Raw genomic sequence first — 17,724 nt, 5'->3', positions numbered from 1 at the left:
CTCAAACTATTTTACAGGAATATTTTACATTGCAGAATATAGGCGTTCTACACTTTAATAGAATCTCTTGTCCTTCAAGTACGATTTATATTACAGTGTCAGCGGAGCATGATCAAATTCAGAGACAAAGGTGCAATATCAGAGTTTGGTAGTTACCCAGAATACACAATTTTTAGATGCTTCTTAAATTTTAAGTAGCAGAAGATTGATAACAATGCGGTAAAATCCCTGACATCTAAAGAAGGTCTGACAGGTAAGGGACCATAACAAATTCTGGATTATGGAATATCAAGACGTGGAAAACACTTTAAAAAGGCAATTCCAGTGAGATCTAACAATTTATATGCTTGTCCATAGGGTGCAATGCTATAATACTACAAGTAAACAGAGAATATACCACATTGGCCGTGTTCACAACTCAATGCAGCAAGATTTTCCCAGTTAAAACAACCAACTTGGGGGAATCTGACAGACCCCATAATAAGTTAGTAGGGTCTGTCAAACCCCACGGTGCAACACATTTGTCAGGGCATTTTGGAAGCCACAGTGTGTACAGAGCCTTAGTTTGTCAGGCTTAAAAGGGATAGTCTGGGCTCTTCTCAACTGATGACCTGTCGCCTGGATAGGCCAACAGTAGTTTATGGACAAAGGTCCGCCACTTGGGATCATCAGCTGATCGTCCAGATGCTGCACAAGGGATGGAGTGGCAGCACCAGCTTCAGTCCCATTGAAGTCAATGGAACTGCCGTGCTGCTTTTTCACTTCCCGTCAAGGACAGGATGTCGGTAACAAGAGCAGGAAGTGGGATAGTTGAGTAGCGCTCCCCCTATCCCCCCACCACCCATCATCCACTCATGACACCTGGGCTGCAGCATTGGATAGTAAGCCAGACAATCAGCTGATGGACGGAAGTGCCAAGTGGCAGACCACCATCCAACAACTACTGATGGCCTATCTGGAGGCTAGGTCATTAGTTGAAAGGAGCCCAGACTAAACCATTAATAGACAAACCAAAAATTGAAAACCAATGCCCTGTATAAGGGTTTTGTATACTATTGCATGAATGTAGCAGTCTGAGCATGCATGCTGTCACTCCATTTAGCTCTATGGGATGGCCAGACAGCCAACTATTTGTCCTCGATGACTTTAAATAGGTTATCCCAAGATTAAAACAGTAAAAAGGTAAAATACAGCTCACCAAAAATTTTGATTCACAGTGTTATGCCAAACAGCCAAGCTCCAATAAGGGGAATAGACGGAGGACACCAGTAATCTGGTTTCTCAGAAGTGCAATGTGGAAAGAGATAGAGTGCTATGTGGAAAAACCGATGCATATAGCTCCAGCACTTCTCAGAAAAAAATACATCTTTATTAGAATATATCCATAGAGGGGTAAAAAAAAAAAGAGAGGCCTATTGGATTCTGCAGTTAACCAGATTTCCACATGGTCTTAACTTTCGATCTGATCTTATAGTTATATACTATTGTTTTTCATGCATTTCAGTTCCTCATTATTTATTCATTAGTAGGAGTGGTCATACTTTTGTTATGTCATATCCTGTTACCTTTTAATCACTTGCTTCTTGTACAGGCTATATGCTATGACTAAGGCTTAGTTTTTTGCTGAAGCACACAAGTCCCTGTTTGCACATGTCAACTTTTTTGACCTATCTATCGATACATTCTAATACAGATTCGCTTATTAGAAGTGCCGGAGATATATATATATATTGGTTTTTCCACATAACCCATTTAACCTTGTTTTTTTCCTTGGATCCTATTCCGTCGCACATTACAATAATACTGAAAAATATATAAAAAGTTCTTCTGTGTCCCCCAGGAGCTCAGCCATATCCACCCTCCTCACAAACCTGTGTTTCTGCTGTAAGACAGCTAGCTGCAGAAGGAGCCTCTCCCCTTTACCAGGTCCGGAGGCGAAAAATATGTAGACACACCCAACTGGCTAAGACACACCCCTCAGCCATCTTCCTAGAAGAGATCAGCAGGAATTGAGGACTTATTACAGAACTTCTACAACATTGTTTCAGAAACATGCAGAAAGTCCTACAAACTTGTGTGGACATATTTATCTATTTTTATCAGCCATTTCTAGTTGTAGCTTTCTTTTAAGAACGTTAAACTGTATCACTGATCTAAAATGAGAGAACGGTTTGACCTCCAATGACTGTTGGGAAAACCCATTTAATATCAGTTCTTACTGAAATTGCCCTTTAAAGGGTAGAGACTCTGAAGACTTGATAGCCCATTAAAAATACAATAAAACAATTCAAAATAAAAAAAACAAACATAATTTTTGCTCTTTCAATAGGGAAATATTTTCAGCATCCAGCTTATTAGGCAATATATAAAGCAAAATCAGTTTTCTCTTATTGTTAGAGGATCGCTATGCAGATCTGATTTATAAGACATTTAGAATGATATTGTACCAGTACAGAGAGAGTAATGCTTGTTTCCTCAAGTATGGACATAAATGTATCCAACCTTAAATCAATCCAGGTCTTCTGCGGCATTAAGTCTATGACTTCCAGCCGTCAGTCACAGCGGTTCACCAATAGCCGGAGACCCATTTTCTTCAATAAGATGAATATCACATGTGTGCAAAATCCAGGCTGCAAATAGTAGCTGCAGCCATGAGATACATTTAATGCTACAAGTCAATCTCAGACGGTCTCTTATTGCATACCCAACAAGTACATATACCACTAGTGCAGCTCCTCTGGGCCTTCTTTGGCTTACAGTGCGCACTTGCAGGAGGCTTGATTCACAGCCACTATTTTGGTTTTCAATCCACCAGATGCTCGACTCCAATTACCAGTTGAAGAGAGCATTTTGCCCAAGGCTCATGAAGTAAATTTGACTGCCGCCACCAGACTGTACGGAAGCAAAAAATACCTAAAAAAAGAAAATTATGCAAATTTATAATCCTGGTAAGAAATTGACAATTTATAAAAATACTGCTTACAGAAATCTTGTATTAATTGAAGAGTGTCTGTCTCTAGAGCACACATGTCAAGCACGCTCATGTGAACAAGCCCTCATTATACAATTGCCCCTTTGAAGGCAACCATAAGGCTGATGTCACCCTCGCTGAAAATGAGTGACGCTCCTGCTCTAGGAGGACCTTATTGTATTATTGAAATATTGCATTTCATACTGGATTTCTATTTATGTACATAATCTCTATCTATATAAAATCTATAGATATCAGATTATATAGACATAGCTATCCAATCACTTACAGCCATTGGCAAAAAAATGCATCAAGGAGTTTTAGAAATCACATGAGACTTTAGGTGTGTGAATGTAATGAGGATATATGTAAGGGATACAGAACTAGAGCAAAAGCAGAGGTTCATTGAAAAGAATTGTACAACTCAAAAAGGCTCTAGTACCCCGTTGGGCCGCCTCTAGTCTGTATACATGATGAGATGCGTTCGGCCATGGAGGCCTACAGGCTCTGCATGTTATTCTCCAGCACATTTGCACACAGATATTGCAACTGAGCCTCTACACACTTGTAAGCTGTTGAGTCTGGAGTCCCGGTTGGCCCCATAAAAGCTCCAATTGGGATAAGTCGATCAACTGGGCAGGCTAAGAAAACATGGCAACCTGAAGGAGGCATTCCTAGGAAACCCTTGCTGTGTGCGGGCGAGCATCATCTTGGTGAAAAGTGCCTCTTGGAAGCCCTCGTAGCAGAAATCTTGCAGAGTTGTTAGTGTCCCTCGTATCACTACTAGGGGTGACTGACTGTTATACGTGATGGCCCCCCAGACCATCCCATCAGTAGTTGGGGAAGTGTGCTGCTCCACCGCACGGGCAGGATTGAAGCATTCACCATGAGATCTCTATACTTGAACACAGCCATCGTCGGCTCCCAGACGGAACCTGGATTCATCATTCAAGAAAATGCAGTTCCAGTCCACAGCAGTCCAGGTTTTTCCTCATGACATCACTACAAATCAAGGCGATGGTGTTGGGGTGTTAATGGCAGGACACATAATGGGTCCCATGACACCAAATTTCCATCTGCTAAGCGCCTGAAAATGGACAGGGTTCAGTAATGAAGGAGTCACCTGCATCTGGATGGTGGACAACAAAAGCTGGCCCGGCGTATTTATGCATATACGCTGGTGTGAATAAAGCCTCATGCTGAGATCCATTTGTTCTCTGCTGTTGTATCTTAGGGTGACTTTACACAGTCCAATAATTAGTACAATGCAAAAATTTCCAATGCATTTTGATGCAGGGGAGTCTACCTCCTTCAGCAGGGTTGTCTACCCCAATAGAAGAAACAAAGATGAAAAAGGAGGATGGAGCAAGAGCCAATGAGAGCGGTGAAATAGTTGTGGAGTAAAAAGTGTTTCAAATGATGGAGGTGCTGCCAACCAGATGACGCTCCACCAAGGTGGGCGTGAGTATAGTGAAAAGAGTGTGGACAAATACTGGTGTGAAGGCGCAACACTCTAAGCTACTAGAAGATTAAGGTCCAATATGTGACAGTGAAAGGACTTTTTATTATTCGGCAAAATAAAAAAAAAAACAGTAAGTGAAAACACCTTTCGGGGACGAGCCCCTTCGTCAGTTCGGCTGGATTAAACACAGCAGGATGCTTGGGGGAGGGGGGGGGGGGGGGTGACACTTTCAAAGCCTGAAGCACTTCTTTCCTCCCTGTCTCCCTGCCACATACAGGACCTCTGGCACATCCAAAAACCTTTGGAAGTGTGTCACCCCCAGGCATCATGTCGTGTTTAAGCCAGCCGAACTGACAAAGGGGCTCGACCTCGAAACGCGTTTTCACTTGCCGTTTATTTATTTTGTTAAATAATAAAAAATAAGTGCTTTCACTATCGCATATTGGACCTAAATCTTCTACTAGCTAAGAGCGTTGCGCCTTTAGACCGTTTTTTTCCCTCACACTCTTTCCCGCAATAGAAGTCACCCGTCAGTCCATTCACCTCTCAGTAGTCACGGTGTAGTGCTGTCCTTGTTGCCAGTCTTACTCTTGGCCGTCACAATGCAAGAGAAGAGGCTCCTTCCACAGTGGCCTCGCTCTGGTTATAGCACATGCGTTAAAGCGCAGAGTAAAGCCCCATTTACACAGGACAACTGTCGGACAAATAATGCCCGACGCTCGTCCCCACATGTACTCGCTCCCGTGCTGTTGCACAGGAGCTAGTATCGTTGGCTCGCAGCGGGGCGGCTGGAGATTTCACACCTCGCTGTCCCCCGCCCATCTCCATTCATTTCACACCGCGGCAGTTCAGTACTGAACAGCTGCTGTTTACACTGAATGATCATCATCCATTTATGCAGCTTAAAATTCTGAACGATGATCGTTCAGTGTAAACAGCAGCCGTTCAGTACTGAACAGCCACTGTGTTAAGTGAATGGAGAGGGGTAGGGGACAGGGAGGAGTGAAATCTCCTCCAGCCGCCCCACCTCCCTGCTGGCCACTGTCAGAGAGCCAGCGATACTCGCTTCTGTGCAGCAGCATGGGAACGAGTACATGCAGGGAAGAGTGTCGGACACAGTTTGCCTGATACTCGTCCTGTGTAAGTGGAGCTTAAGACTATCCACAAGTAGGAAGACACAACTACAAAGCAAATGCTGGGGACTGACTATTGGCGCCTTATATGGAAGTAGGGTGAAGATCTACTCTTGGGGTGAAGATGAACCAAATAGAGATCGTATACAAAAATAGGGGGGAGGTGGGAGTATACACTGTGTGGAAGGGATATACAGGTTGATTCAAAAGTCTCAACCACTTGGAATATCTACAGAAAAAAAGGGATATACAAGTAGGAAACTTTGTAAAGGTGGAGGAAAACTTTTTGGCACTATGGTGATGCCTGTTGGCCATCTTGGATTCAGCCCAAGAAACTTCAATGGAAATGGGGTCATGGGATACATAAGGTAAGGGTAGAATTTCATCAGAAATTAAAAGGTAGTCATGTTTACAATATATATAACCAGTTATGGATGAGGTCATGTTGACTACTAACGTTCTTGTTTTCTATACCACATAATTCAACAAAAGTAGGAGTTTTTTCAAGTAGCAGAGGATGCCGTTAATCAGGACGGGACAGAATGGAACTCTTCCTGATGGCCAAACTTACTCTATCCATTGGTCTCTTTAATTTTAAATTATCCATTACCACCATGATTCTACAAGGGTGCGTTCACACGTCGCTGATTTGCCGCAGATTTTGGTGCAGATCTGCAACAAATCACTGATGTGTGAACTCACCCTGAAGTAAACTTCTATTTTGTGGACTTTTACATATGACTTCTGAGCAGTAAATGCTATTTTGTGTCTCTGGTGAAAATTCAATAAAATGTCTACTAAAAGATAAAGTCGAAGCTTTAAATAGACTATCTGGATGGAGATGAATTTCACGCTGTTTGAGAAGAGTCGTCTCTGACAGCTTTTCCCTCAAGAAATAGATTTTCATAAATAGTTCACAGCAATAAAGAAAATAGCCCTGGGTCGGTCAGACTGCTGCCATTAATGTCCAACCCCTGTCCGGTTCGTAAGATATGTCCCTGTCACATGCAGTACGACTATTACATGGGAAAATTATCAAATGACAGGAGAGTTCATATAGTGACAGGGACATTAGCTTATCATATTTATTAGCCAAACGCGGTTTGAGATTTGCAAAGCGTGAAGAGAATGGCAAGTAAATCATCCAAACTCAGTATGTCCAATTATAGGCAATCAAGTCATAATTCCTAAAATATAGAGCTGGATGGATTATTCATGCTGACATCAACTCTTTCTTTAATACTTTGTTGAAATACATATTTTACAGTTATGAAGCGATCGTAACACTTTATGGTCTTATTTTCCATTTTTATTTGTACAATATGATCTCAATGATGTGCGATAGGTCCTGAATTCCATTTGTAGAATGTACTATTGGTAAACTTTCATTATTCTTCCATTTATTGTAAGTCCTTTGTATAAGGAGCTCCTACTTTTTGATAGAGACCTTAAAATCTTCTAATTACTGACATGTGGCAAGGCAGTACACCGAATAGCCAGCAGGGGGCTTGAGAACAGGCATGTGGAGGTGCTAATCAGCAGGGACAGCTGTATGGGAGTGTCTGGAAGAGTTAAAGCCTCTAGATACATTGAGTTTGGCTGCTGAAAGCCAGAGCCAGGCTACTGCTGGAGCTACTCCCTGGGAGAGAAGCTGGGAGGAGGCTGAAAGCCTGAGGTCTGGGGTAGACCAGGCTGTGGTACGGCCAATGAGTCTGACAGGGAAGGACGCCCCTAGACTGACACCCTGGTTGAGTATGCTGTTGGACAGTGTTGTGATGTGTAGTGGTGCTAAGCCACTGTGTTAGATAGGAGAGAATCTTATGTGCGTTAATAGCCAGACAACTAGGATATCGGTTGTTAATGTATGTGTGTACTGTGACTAAACAGTGTGAAGAATTGCTACCTTTGTAACCATTTGCTGCCAAAATAGAATGGACTTCCTGAATTTTACCACCTACTCTGGTCTGGATATGGGTCACTGAAGTGTGGCCACCCACCTAGGTGGAGGAAAGGTGGCGAACCTGTAAGGGGACTAATCCCGTATTTGTCAGACAAGTCATAGTCAATGATCAGCAAACCAAATAGGTAGTTTATTACACTGGACCCCATTGCAATCGAGTAGCCTGTATTAATAGTAAATAGGTCATTGATGAAAAGCCCCTAAGGAGCTCTTCACCCATTCAAAGGGGTTGTGCCAAGTTACACAACCCCTTTGAGAATAGGCAGTTTGGTGGGATCAACTCATTGCCAGAGTTCCGAGAGTAGAACTTGGGGCAAAAAGCCGATTTAGCTGGGAAAAACCACTGCCAGCTTGACATTTCCCATGCAACAGCTGCTACAGGGGCAATGCAGTATTATAGGATGGCCATTTACAAAAATGGCAGTCATGTAATAAGAGGACAGCATTTAGGTCCACTCCACAAAGATGGCAATCATTCAACCATTACTGAGCAGCTCTCCATTCTGGAGTTTAAAAGGACGAGTCCAGAGAAGGGGATCTTGGCATACCCTATTCATATGTCTTATTAAGACATATGCATGTCATAGAGCACCTTGATACAATCCTTGGGGCTAGTCTATTTGGGGCCACACTCAACAATTTTTCTGCTTACCCACCTTCTAAAAGCCATAACTTCATTTTTCTATTACATAAAATGGTCATGTAGAAGGTCAGAAAAGTGTTTGCTTCTCTACATATTTGCCTTATTTTTTGCAGGTATTGTGAGGGTTTGTTCTTTGTGGGGTGAGTTGTAATGTTCAATGTCCCCATTTTAGGAATGTAGAACATACGTTGTTTTTTTTGGTGGAAGGACACCTTCTCTGTAAAAGTTGAAGCAGTTAGTACCCATTGCCCACACTAACACACACGATCCAGGAAGGGATTAATTGTAGTCACATAGGTTGTCATACACTGATTTAATTAAAGAATATCTGAACTGAAGTAGAAGAAAGAACATTTAAATGGGTTTTCCCACTACTTAAGAATGCTTCACAGCCGCTCTATACTTCCGGTTGGGGATGACCATGACATGTGACTGCTGCAGCCAATCCCTGGCTATAGAAGGTCATTGCTATGGCTGAGTGGTTGTGAAGCAATTTTAAGTCATGGGAAAACCACTTTAAGGGTTATCTAGTTGTAAGAGTGATGACTGGAGTGATTAATTACATCATCAAGTTTTGCAGAACTCTTAGTTTTCTTCACTTAAAATAATTAAGATGAAATTATCTTCTGTGCTGTGAGGGCTTATACAGACCATGTTATCTGTACACGACCCTCGGCGGCCGTAAAGGCGAGCTCCTTCCATGTATTTCCTTTATTCTGCACATAAATAGTTTAATTGACTCCCAGTTATGGTTTACCTTATCATTTCTTTCACAAAGAAACTTTAACTTCTGGGCCTTCTTGTGCATGAACACTCCTTCTAGAGTCCCCGTCTCTCCAGAGCGAAGCTCAATCGCCTTCTCTCCCCAACCCATAATTTGATTGGACTGAAGATATGCTGGAAGAGAATATATATGTGGTTAATTTTAAGAAGGATGTTAAAGGGGTTATTCATCTGCAAAAAAAGGTTGTTCCATTAGGGCGGCCATTTCCCAATGTCTAAACACTAAATTATGCAGCTACTTCTGTCGATCCTAGAGTAGGAAATTTCATCAAGATGTCAATCTCTTCCTGGGTGTGAACACATTAGGTATTTAAAGTGGACTTGGAAGATGAACCCACTTCATACGGTCTGTGTCAGCCATCTTTGACAGCTGACACCCGCCAGCGACAGCCGTCATAAGCGATCACAGGAATCACGGCTGTTAACCCTTTAAATGCTAGTTAATTCTGAGAGCAAAATTTAAATGCTCCGATCAACGTTCAGAGGTCGTGAAGACCCCCTTAAGATGAGATTGTGAGGTGCTATTCGGTTGTCATTACAGACTGGGGCTGCCATGAATGTGATTGCCTATCAAGGAATCGCAGGTTCAAGACCCCTGTGGGGACTGAAGAAACTCTCAGAATGAGTTAAATGTTTTTTAAAAAAGTTTTATTTTATCAAAGAAAAGCCTTTGCCCAGTTGTATAATCGAAAAAATTACAAATTGGTATTCCTACGACCACAAAAATCCACGTTATTAAAATATCACATTAATCCCATGCAGTGAACGCTGTCAAAACAAGATAAACAATACTAAAATTGCACTTTTCAAGATAAAATTGAACAACCAACCAAAAGGCGCATGAATGGCAAAGAAGCAGTAAAAACAGCTACAGGTCACCATGTTAGAAGTGACTCCCTACACAACCTAACTGCTAACAAAATAAAATAGGAGTCAAAAGATGACGACAGAAAGCTATTTTTTTTGTAAAAAAAGGTAATTTAAATTTTTATTTTTTTTATAGTTGTACTACATTAAAAAAACAGCATAAAATTTGTATTTCTGTAATAGTACTGATCCACTGAACAAATATTACATGTAGAGATGAGCGAGCATACTCGCTAAGGGCAATTGCTTGAGCGAGCATTGCCCTTAGCGAGTATCTGCCTGCTCAAGAGGAAAGGTTCGGGTGCCGGCGCGGGGGAGTGGTGAGTTGCGGCAGTCAGCAGGGGGGAGCGGGGGGGAGAGAGAGATCTCCCCTCCGTTCCTCCCTGCTCTCCCCCAACGCTCCCTGCCCGCTGCCGGCACCCGAATCTTTCCTCTCGAGCAGGCAGATACTCGCTAAGGGCAATGCTCACTCGAGCAATTTCCCTTAGCGAGTATGCTCGCTCATCACTAATTACATGTTATTTTTACTGCACCATCAACTTCATCAAAGCAATAAACCCCGATGCATTTTTTTCCATTCCCCACACTTCAAAAATCTTCAAAACTTTTCCAGTAGATTATATGGTACCATTGAGTAAAAAGAAAAAAAAAAGTTTGTTAGGGGTGTTAAGCCAATAGAGCAAAATGTGATTGTTATCCGTAAGAGAAACCAAGATCTTGATACATTTTAATGGCTAACCCAAAGACATAATGCTATAAGCAAGATTTCAAAATGTAGGGTTCTTTCTCAGGCTTAATGGACACTTGAAGAAAAATCCAAAGTAGATTTGAAAGCTCGCTATAACATCATGTATTTTAGTCAGTCATTGAAAGGTATCTTCTCTACAAGGGTACTTGGTTTCTCTTACTGAGAACAATCACATGGTGCCATTGAAAAACACAATGTGTCCCACATAAAACAAGCCCTTATATAGCTATTAGAGATGAGCGAGAATACTCGCTAAGGCACATTACTCAAGCGAGTAGTGCCTTAGACGAGTATCTGCCCGCTCGTCTCTAAAGATTCGGGGGCCGGTGGGGGCGGAGAGGAACAGAAGGGAGATCTCTCCCTCCCGCTCCCCGCCGCAACTCACCTGTCACCCACGCCGGCCCCCGAATCTTTAGAGATGAGCAGGGAGATACTCAGCTAAGGCACTACTCGCTCGAGTAATGTGCCTTAGCGAGTATACTCGCTCATCTCTAATAGCTATACAACTGGATAAATAAGAGCTATGATTTTTTTGAAAGCGGGAGGAAAGAAAAAAAAAGGGCTGCAGTGGGAAGGGGTTAAAGGGGTTGTCCTGCAGAAGCAAGTGGGGTTAAGCACTTCTGTATGGCCATATTAATGCACTTTGTAATATACATCGCGCATTAAATATTGGCCATACAGAAGTTATACACTTACCCCTCCGGTGCTGGCGTCCCCGTCTCCATGGCAACGACTGAAGCCTTCTTCTCTGGTCGCCGCAACAGTCGCGCTTGCGCAGAGAAGAATCCTCTTCTGTTAGGTCCAAGCTCACGAGCTGCATCCTGGCTCCTCCCCCTTCTCAGCATCATCGCGTAGCTCCGCCCCATCACGTAGTGCCGATCAGCCAATGAGGTGGCTGTAATCGGCAGTGGAGCTCAGACTGGAGAAGAACATCCACGGTGCACCATGGGAGAAGACCCGCAGTGCACCATGGGAGAAGACCAGCGGTGCACCTTGGGAAATGACGGCGGCCATCTTGGAAGAAGATTTTTATAACTTCATGAAACAGCTTCATGGTGAGTAGAAACGCTCTAAAAAAAAAAGATTTACATGGGTAGTTTGTAATGCTTGCTTAACATGGGGGACTGGGGTGTGAAATTTTTTTCGTTTTGGCCGTGGGACAACCCCTTTAACCAATACACGTGAAAGCGTCGTTACTGCCGGATAGCACTGGCAGAGATAGGGTTAGCCCAGTACCATGCACCATGTTCCACAAAAGTTGGAATATTCTTCACACCACACTAGTAGTTTGCAAACTCCCTCAAAGTTCTTGATCCCCTTCCACAAAATTGGAGAAACTGGCAACGACCACTTAGAAAAAAAACAATATTTTAAGCGACACGGCGCAAAGCTTCAGGTTTGTTTTTTTTTAATAAAAAGGCACACGAGTGAATCTCCCATCTTGCTGCTCTTTGGATGGCTGCAATGTTATTAGTTCACAGATATTAACCCCTTTAAATACTTTTATAATGGATTTCAAAGAATCAGTGCAGTAGGCCTCCTCTACAGAGACATTAACACATGCCCTAGGGATGCAGGGTCAAATATAAAGATCTGCACACGCTTAATAATACGTTGAAGGTTACGGCCAAGAGTATGCAGCAGCTGAGTGTAATGAGGCATGGGAACTCAGTATGACATCCACAAACCTGCACCTGATGCCACGTTTAAACTGGATCACCAATGGGATTTCTTAGGGTTGATGCTAGCATTATTTTTAGTATCTGCGTTCATAAATGAATGTTCAGGGCTAATTTGTTTCCTTGTAAACTTAACCTCATTCTGAAATAGTCCTAGAAAACCTACCTAGAAAGGTGAGCAGGTAACTAGCCTGAGCAATAATACCTGACACATTATATGTGAAAGGATATCCCAATGTCAGAATCTACTGTACGTTACTGAGATCTTTGCAATGACAGTCAGTAAAGAGTAATCTGTAAAAATGCTCAAAAAGCAGCATGAAAGGTCAACTCCCCCAAAAAGAAAATAAATTGTAGATATTAAAGGGGTTGTCCCACGAAAGCAAGTGGGTCTATACACTTCTGTATGGCCATATTAATGCACTTTGTAATGTACATTGTGCATTAATTATGAGCCATACAGAAGTTATTCACTTACCTGTTCCGTTGCTAGCGTCCCCGTCGCCATGGATCCGTCTAATTTCAGCGTCTAATCACCGGATTAGACGCGCTTGCGCAGTCCGGTCTTCTCCCTTCCGAATGGGGCCGCTCGTGCCGGAGAGCTGCTCCTTGTAGCTCCGCCCCGTCACGTGTGCCGATTCCAGCCAATCAGGGGGCTGGAATCGGCAATGGAGCGCACAGAGCCCACGGTGCACCATGGGAGAAGACCCGCGGTGCATCGTGGGTGAAGATCCTGGCGGCCATCTTACTAAGGTAAGTAAGAAGTCGCCGGAGCGCGGGGATTCGGGTAAGTACTGGACGTTTTTTTTTTTTATAACATGCATCGAGTTTGTCTCGCGCCGAACGGGGGGGCTATTGAAAAAAAAACAAAACGTTTCGGCGCGGGACAACCCCTTTAAGCTATATATTGAAATTTGAAAAAGTTAACCTCCATTTTTTTATTCTTTAGATAAATGATTGATTGGCCATAAACGTCTAATAAGTCAGGTTAAACCACTAAGGACCCCAAAGCGGGGCACTTCTACCATAAGGCAACCGGAGTCTACCGCCTCGGGTGACAGTGAGCAGGACCCCAGAGGGGCAGTGGGTTGCCACATGGACCATGTTAATTTTTAACTTGCCATGTTAATGGCCAGTAATAACTATTTGTCACCTGTGAGCTAGCCGGAAAGCAACCAGTCAGGCAGTAAACTCACTTGCTCTGTAGTTACGTCCAGCAGTGGATTTGAGGGGGCGCCATTGCTGTAATCAGAGTGTGACCCCCTGACCTCTTCCCGGTATCTGCCTGAAGGCCCATTTAGGCACAACAATTATCACTCAAAATTCGCTCAAAAGCCGTCTTTTGATCGATAACACTGGCCAACACATATTTTGGTGCAGAGCATTTGATAGCTGATATAAGGTATATTTCATGTGCAAATTTCAAATATGCCATGCATTTTTCCCTATCAGCTCTAGCTTCTGTGATATAGGCACCGACTGAATTTTATTACCCTATTCCATATTACACATACGATCAATATAATTAAACAAATACCATACAAATTAGTGTTATTTTCTACAATATCGTGATGCAAGGAACAAAACAAAGTGGACTATGTAACAATTTCCTATTCCAAATAATGAAAATGAAACCATAAATGAAACGGACATTAGTTTAGGTTTCTTTTATGGGACATTCGTGAATGAGCTTTGGTAAGAGAGTCTCTTTGCAAATTCCAGCAGTAATCAGCCATCATATGTTTATCCCATCATCCATTGCATGGTAGACCTGTTTCACGAAGTCTGATATAGGTTTTCTATTGTCTTGTAGGGTATATTCCCCACAGATGTAGCAAAATACATTTAGGTGATTTAAACAACTTCTCCAACTGGTAGAGGCCATCATGTGTATAAACTTTCAAACAACACAACCACAGGCGTATCGCTAGGGGGAGCAAGGGTGGCGATTCCCACCCGCCCCTTGCGATCAGGGGCCCAGCGACCCCAGCGATATAGAGATTGCATGCTGAGTGCTTGGCTGGCTGGTCACCAGCAGGAAGGGATGCCAGCAGAAGATCACCCCAGGCGTCCTGGAGAGGAGAGGACAGCCGCTGCTATCACTCACCTCACAGCCGTCTCACACAGACCCCCACTGGGAGAGCCAACAACAGCATCCAGGACCTGTGATGATGTCACCAGTGTTGGAGGAGTCAGTGATCACATAGTACCCTTGTGTGTGTATACTCTAGTGTGTGTGTGAGAGTGGCCTAAGGGGCTGCAAACAAATTTTCATGTAGCGTAGGAAATGCATCATATTTGGAAAGATTACACTAAGGGGCTAGATGATGTATGGAAATTTGTTTTGCAGCTGAATGCAGCATGATTTAGGAAGGAGGGGGCCCAAGCTGAACTTTTGCACCCGGGCCCCTGAGCTTTTGGGTACGCCCCTGAACACAATGATTGTATAGTTACAACACTCCACAACACCTTGGACGATAAATGTACACAACTGTTCCTCACTACCGGTCGGGACAAAGTAAATGTACGAATAAGATTGGTGATGTGACGTGGCGTGGCTGGCCATGCGCATGTGCTGAAACTATAGCTGAAGGAGAGAAACTGTTTGCATATTCATAAATAATAGGCCAAATATACACTAAATCAGTTGTAACATTCCCGGCACCAAAAAAATGTTTTCAATTTTGTTGGCCAGTGTAATCGTTCTGTGTAACTGCACTGACATTGTGCAGTTTTCGTTAATCCATCGCTCATCGTTATCTTTCAGCGAGCTGAAAAACGACGATGAGCCTTATCAGGGATTCACAGCGGGATACAGCTGGTACCATTGTTTCAGCTATATCCCACTCCCTGATTACAGGCTGGGTATGAAGAACAGAGCGGTCCAACTATATTCTTCATACTCCACACAGAGCGCACAGCTGTATACAAGCTGAGCGCTCCGTGAACAGCCGGGGTATGTAGAACAGAGCGGTCCAGCTGTGTTCTGCATACCCCGCTCGGAGCGCTCGGCTGTATAACAGCCGTGTGCTCCGAGCAGAGAACAGCTGGATGCAGAAGACAAGCTGCCCCACTTGTCTTCTGTATCCTCCACGTGGAGCGCAGGGTGATCGCTCAACGTTTGAACAACCACCATGCGTTTAAAGGCACACAACGATTATCGCTCAAAAGTTGCTTGAGCATTGTTGTGTCTAAATGGGCCTTTATTGTACACAGACACCGGCCTGTGTGCAGTGTAAACATTGGGCGGACAGGGCACAGGTCACAGTCTGATCACAGCAGCGGCTGCTGCCACCACAGGACTAGACCTAAAGAGCCAGTGAGTTAAATGTTCGTTAGATTGCTGCCTGGCTGGTAGTCACTACAACTGAGGTCAAAATTACTATTGGGGCCACTAAGAGGGACAATTACTATTTGGGCCACTATCCTTTGGCCCAAATCCTTAATGGTCTTGTTATCAGGAGGTCTGGCTCTCACTGGGCACATTGAAGTTAAGTAGACAATTTCAAAGAATCCCAGCACTCGCTCTATATTCAATGATATATCTTTCAATTTCTGAAATCCTATTTTTAACTGATAAAATTGGATCATTACCCATTGTTTGATATATATCCACATCTGAAAGTTGGCTTCTTGTTTAGAAGCTTGGCGATCCATGGTCACAATAGATCCCCCTATATCAGCAGGTGTTATTTTTTATGTCACCATCCTCCAGGAGGGTTTTTAAGGCTGGCCTTGCAACCTCCGAAAGATTATTTACAACAAATCCTCAGTAATGGCCTCTTCCCATGGGAGAAGTGGGAAAGGGAAGGGGGGAGATGCCCTTTTTGCAAGGGGAAAGGTCAATACCGAGGAAGAGGCGATGAGTGTAGAGTTGAGCGAACGTACTCTGGCGAGCTTGTATGCTCGTTCGAGCATTAGCGTACTCGATGGTGCTCGTTACTCGAACGAGCATCAAATCGCGTTCGACCCCGCCCCAGCTTTTGGCGTCTCCCCGCAGTAACATGCCTGTTTTGGCCCCTCCTCACTGCGACGCAGCGCGCCTCATTTGAAAATTTTTAGTCTGAAAGGAAGGGAAAGGGAAAGAGAGAGGGGTAGAGAGAGAGAGAGTGGTAGAGAGAGAGAGAGAGAGAGGGGGGGGGTAGAGAGAGAGAGAGAGAGAGGGGGGGAGAGAGAGAGAGGGGGAGAGAGAGAGAGAGAGAGAGAGAGAGAGGGGTAGAGAGAGACAGAGAGAGGGGGGGGGAGAGAGAGGGGGGGAGGAGAGAGAGAGAGAGAGGGGGGGAGAGAGAGAGAGGGGAGAGAGAGAGAGGGGAGAGAGAGAGAGAGGGGAGAGAGAGAGAGAGGGGGAGAGAGATAGACAGAGAGAGATACGAGTGGGTTGCAGATGTGGTCCCAGGTACTGAACCCTCAGTTATTAACATGTCCTCAAAAAATTTGAGTCCAGGACACTAAAAAAATCCCTTCTGTACGAGTTCAGTCTTTGGGAATGATCAGCAATACTTCCAACAAGTATTGCCACATTGTCAGCAGCACATTGTCTAGAATGTCAAAGTATACCTCTGTGTAGATAGTTCTTGTCACTACAACCAACGAACAGAGACCCTGCAACGTAACACATCCCCAAACCGTAATGGAACCTCTGCCAAACTTAACTGTTGGTACAACATACTCAGACAAAATGGTGTTCCACAGGCGTCCTCCACACCCAGGTACATCCATCTGATATGAAGATGGAGTGATACATCACTCCAAAGAAAGTTCTTCCATTGCTCAACTGTCCAGTGACCATGTTCCTTGCACTATTGTCAACTGCCGATGCACCTTTTCTGGGAGAAGTCGCCATATGTTTGCAGAATGAATGGAAGCAAACAGCAACTGAAGTGTATCAGATGTCAGTAGGAAGTAAGCCACATGGAGTATCCGATGTCATTAGAGCTGAAGGAGACCCACTAAGCATTAACATATATAAATAAAAACTACTTTAGATTTTTGTTATGGTGTCCAATTACTTTTGGTAAGATGGTGTACTATGGTTTGTATGTAGCCATGGAAACAAGTCCACATTAAAGCTGTATATACAAGTTTTTGCTTTATCAAGACACTTTGCGAAGTAGCTTCAGAAGGAAGAAGTAGTTGCAAAAATGCACTTATCCTTTAACCCCTTAAGACGGAGCTTTTTTTGCTTCTTTCCATTTTTGTTTTCTCCTACTCCCTTTTAAAAATTGTAGCTCCTTTATTTATCCATCGACGTCGCTGTATGAGGGCTTGTTGTTTTTTGCGGGATGAGTTGTATTTTTCAATGGCACTATTTATTGCACTATATAATTTACTGAAAAACTTTTAAAAAATTCTAAGCGGAGAGAAATGGAAAAATAAAATGACATTCCACCATTTTTCGGTGCGTCCTGTTTCTAAGGGCACAAACTGCAACAAAAACGACCTGATATTTTTATTCTATGGGTCAGCACGATTACTACA

The 17,724-nt window shown here is 43.4% G+C and overlaps 1 protein-coding gene across 1 annotated transcript in view; it reads right to left on the bottom strand.

Moving 5' to 3' along the window:
* Window positions 1-2,228: 2,228 nt before the first annotated feature.
* Window positions 2,229-17,724, bottom strand: part of NRK (Nik related kinase) — a 294,683-nt gene continuing 279,187 nt past the window's right edge. Inside the window, exons 31-32 of the mRNA XM_066581768.1 lie at window positions 8,927-9,066; window positions 2,229-2,913 (exon numbers count right to left, since the gene is read on the bottom strand). Of these exons, the coding sequence (XP_066437865.1) occupies window positions 2,830-2,913; window positions 8,927-9,066 (224 nt within the window). The 3' untranslated portion in view covers window positions 2,229-2,829. The remainder of the gene's footprint in view (window positions 2,914-8,926; window positions 9,067-17,724) is intronic.

This window comes from Eleutherodactylus coqui, chromosome 10, assembly GCF_035609145.1.
Source record: "Eleutherodactylus coqui strain aEleCoq1 chromosome 10, aEleCoq1.hap1, whole genome shotgun sequence".
Taxonomy (NCBI): Eukaryota; Metazoa; Chordata; class Amphibia; order Anura; family Eleutherodactylidae; genus Eleutherodactylus; species Eleutherodactylus coqui.
The sequence above is the reverse complement of the archived record's forward strand: the minus strand, read 5'-3'. Positions and strand labels throughout refer to the sequence as shown.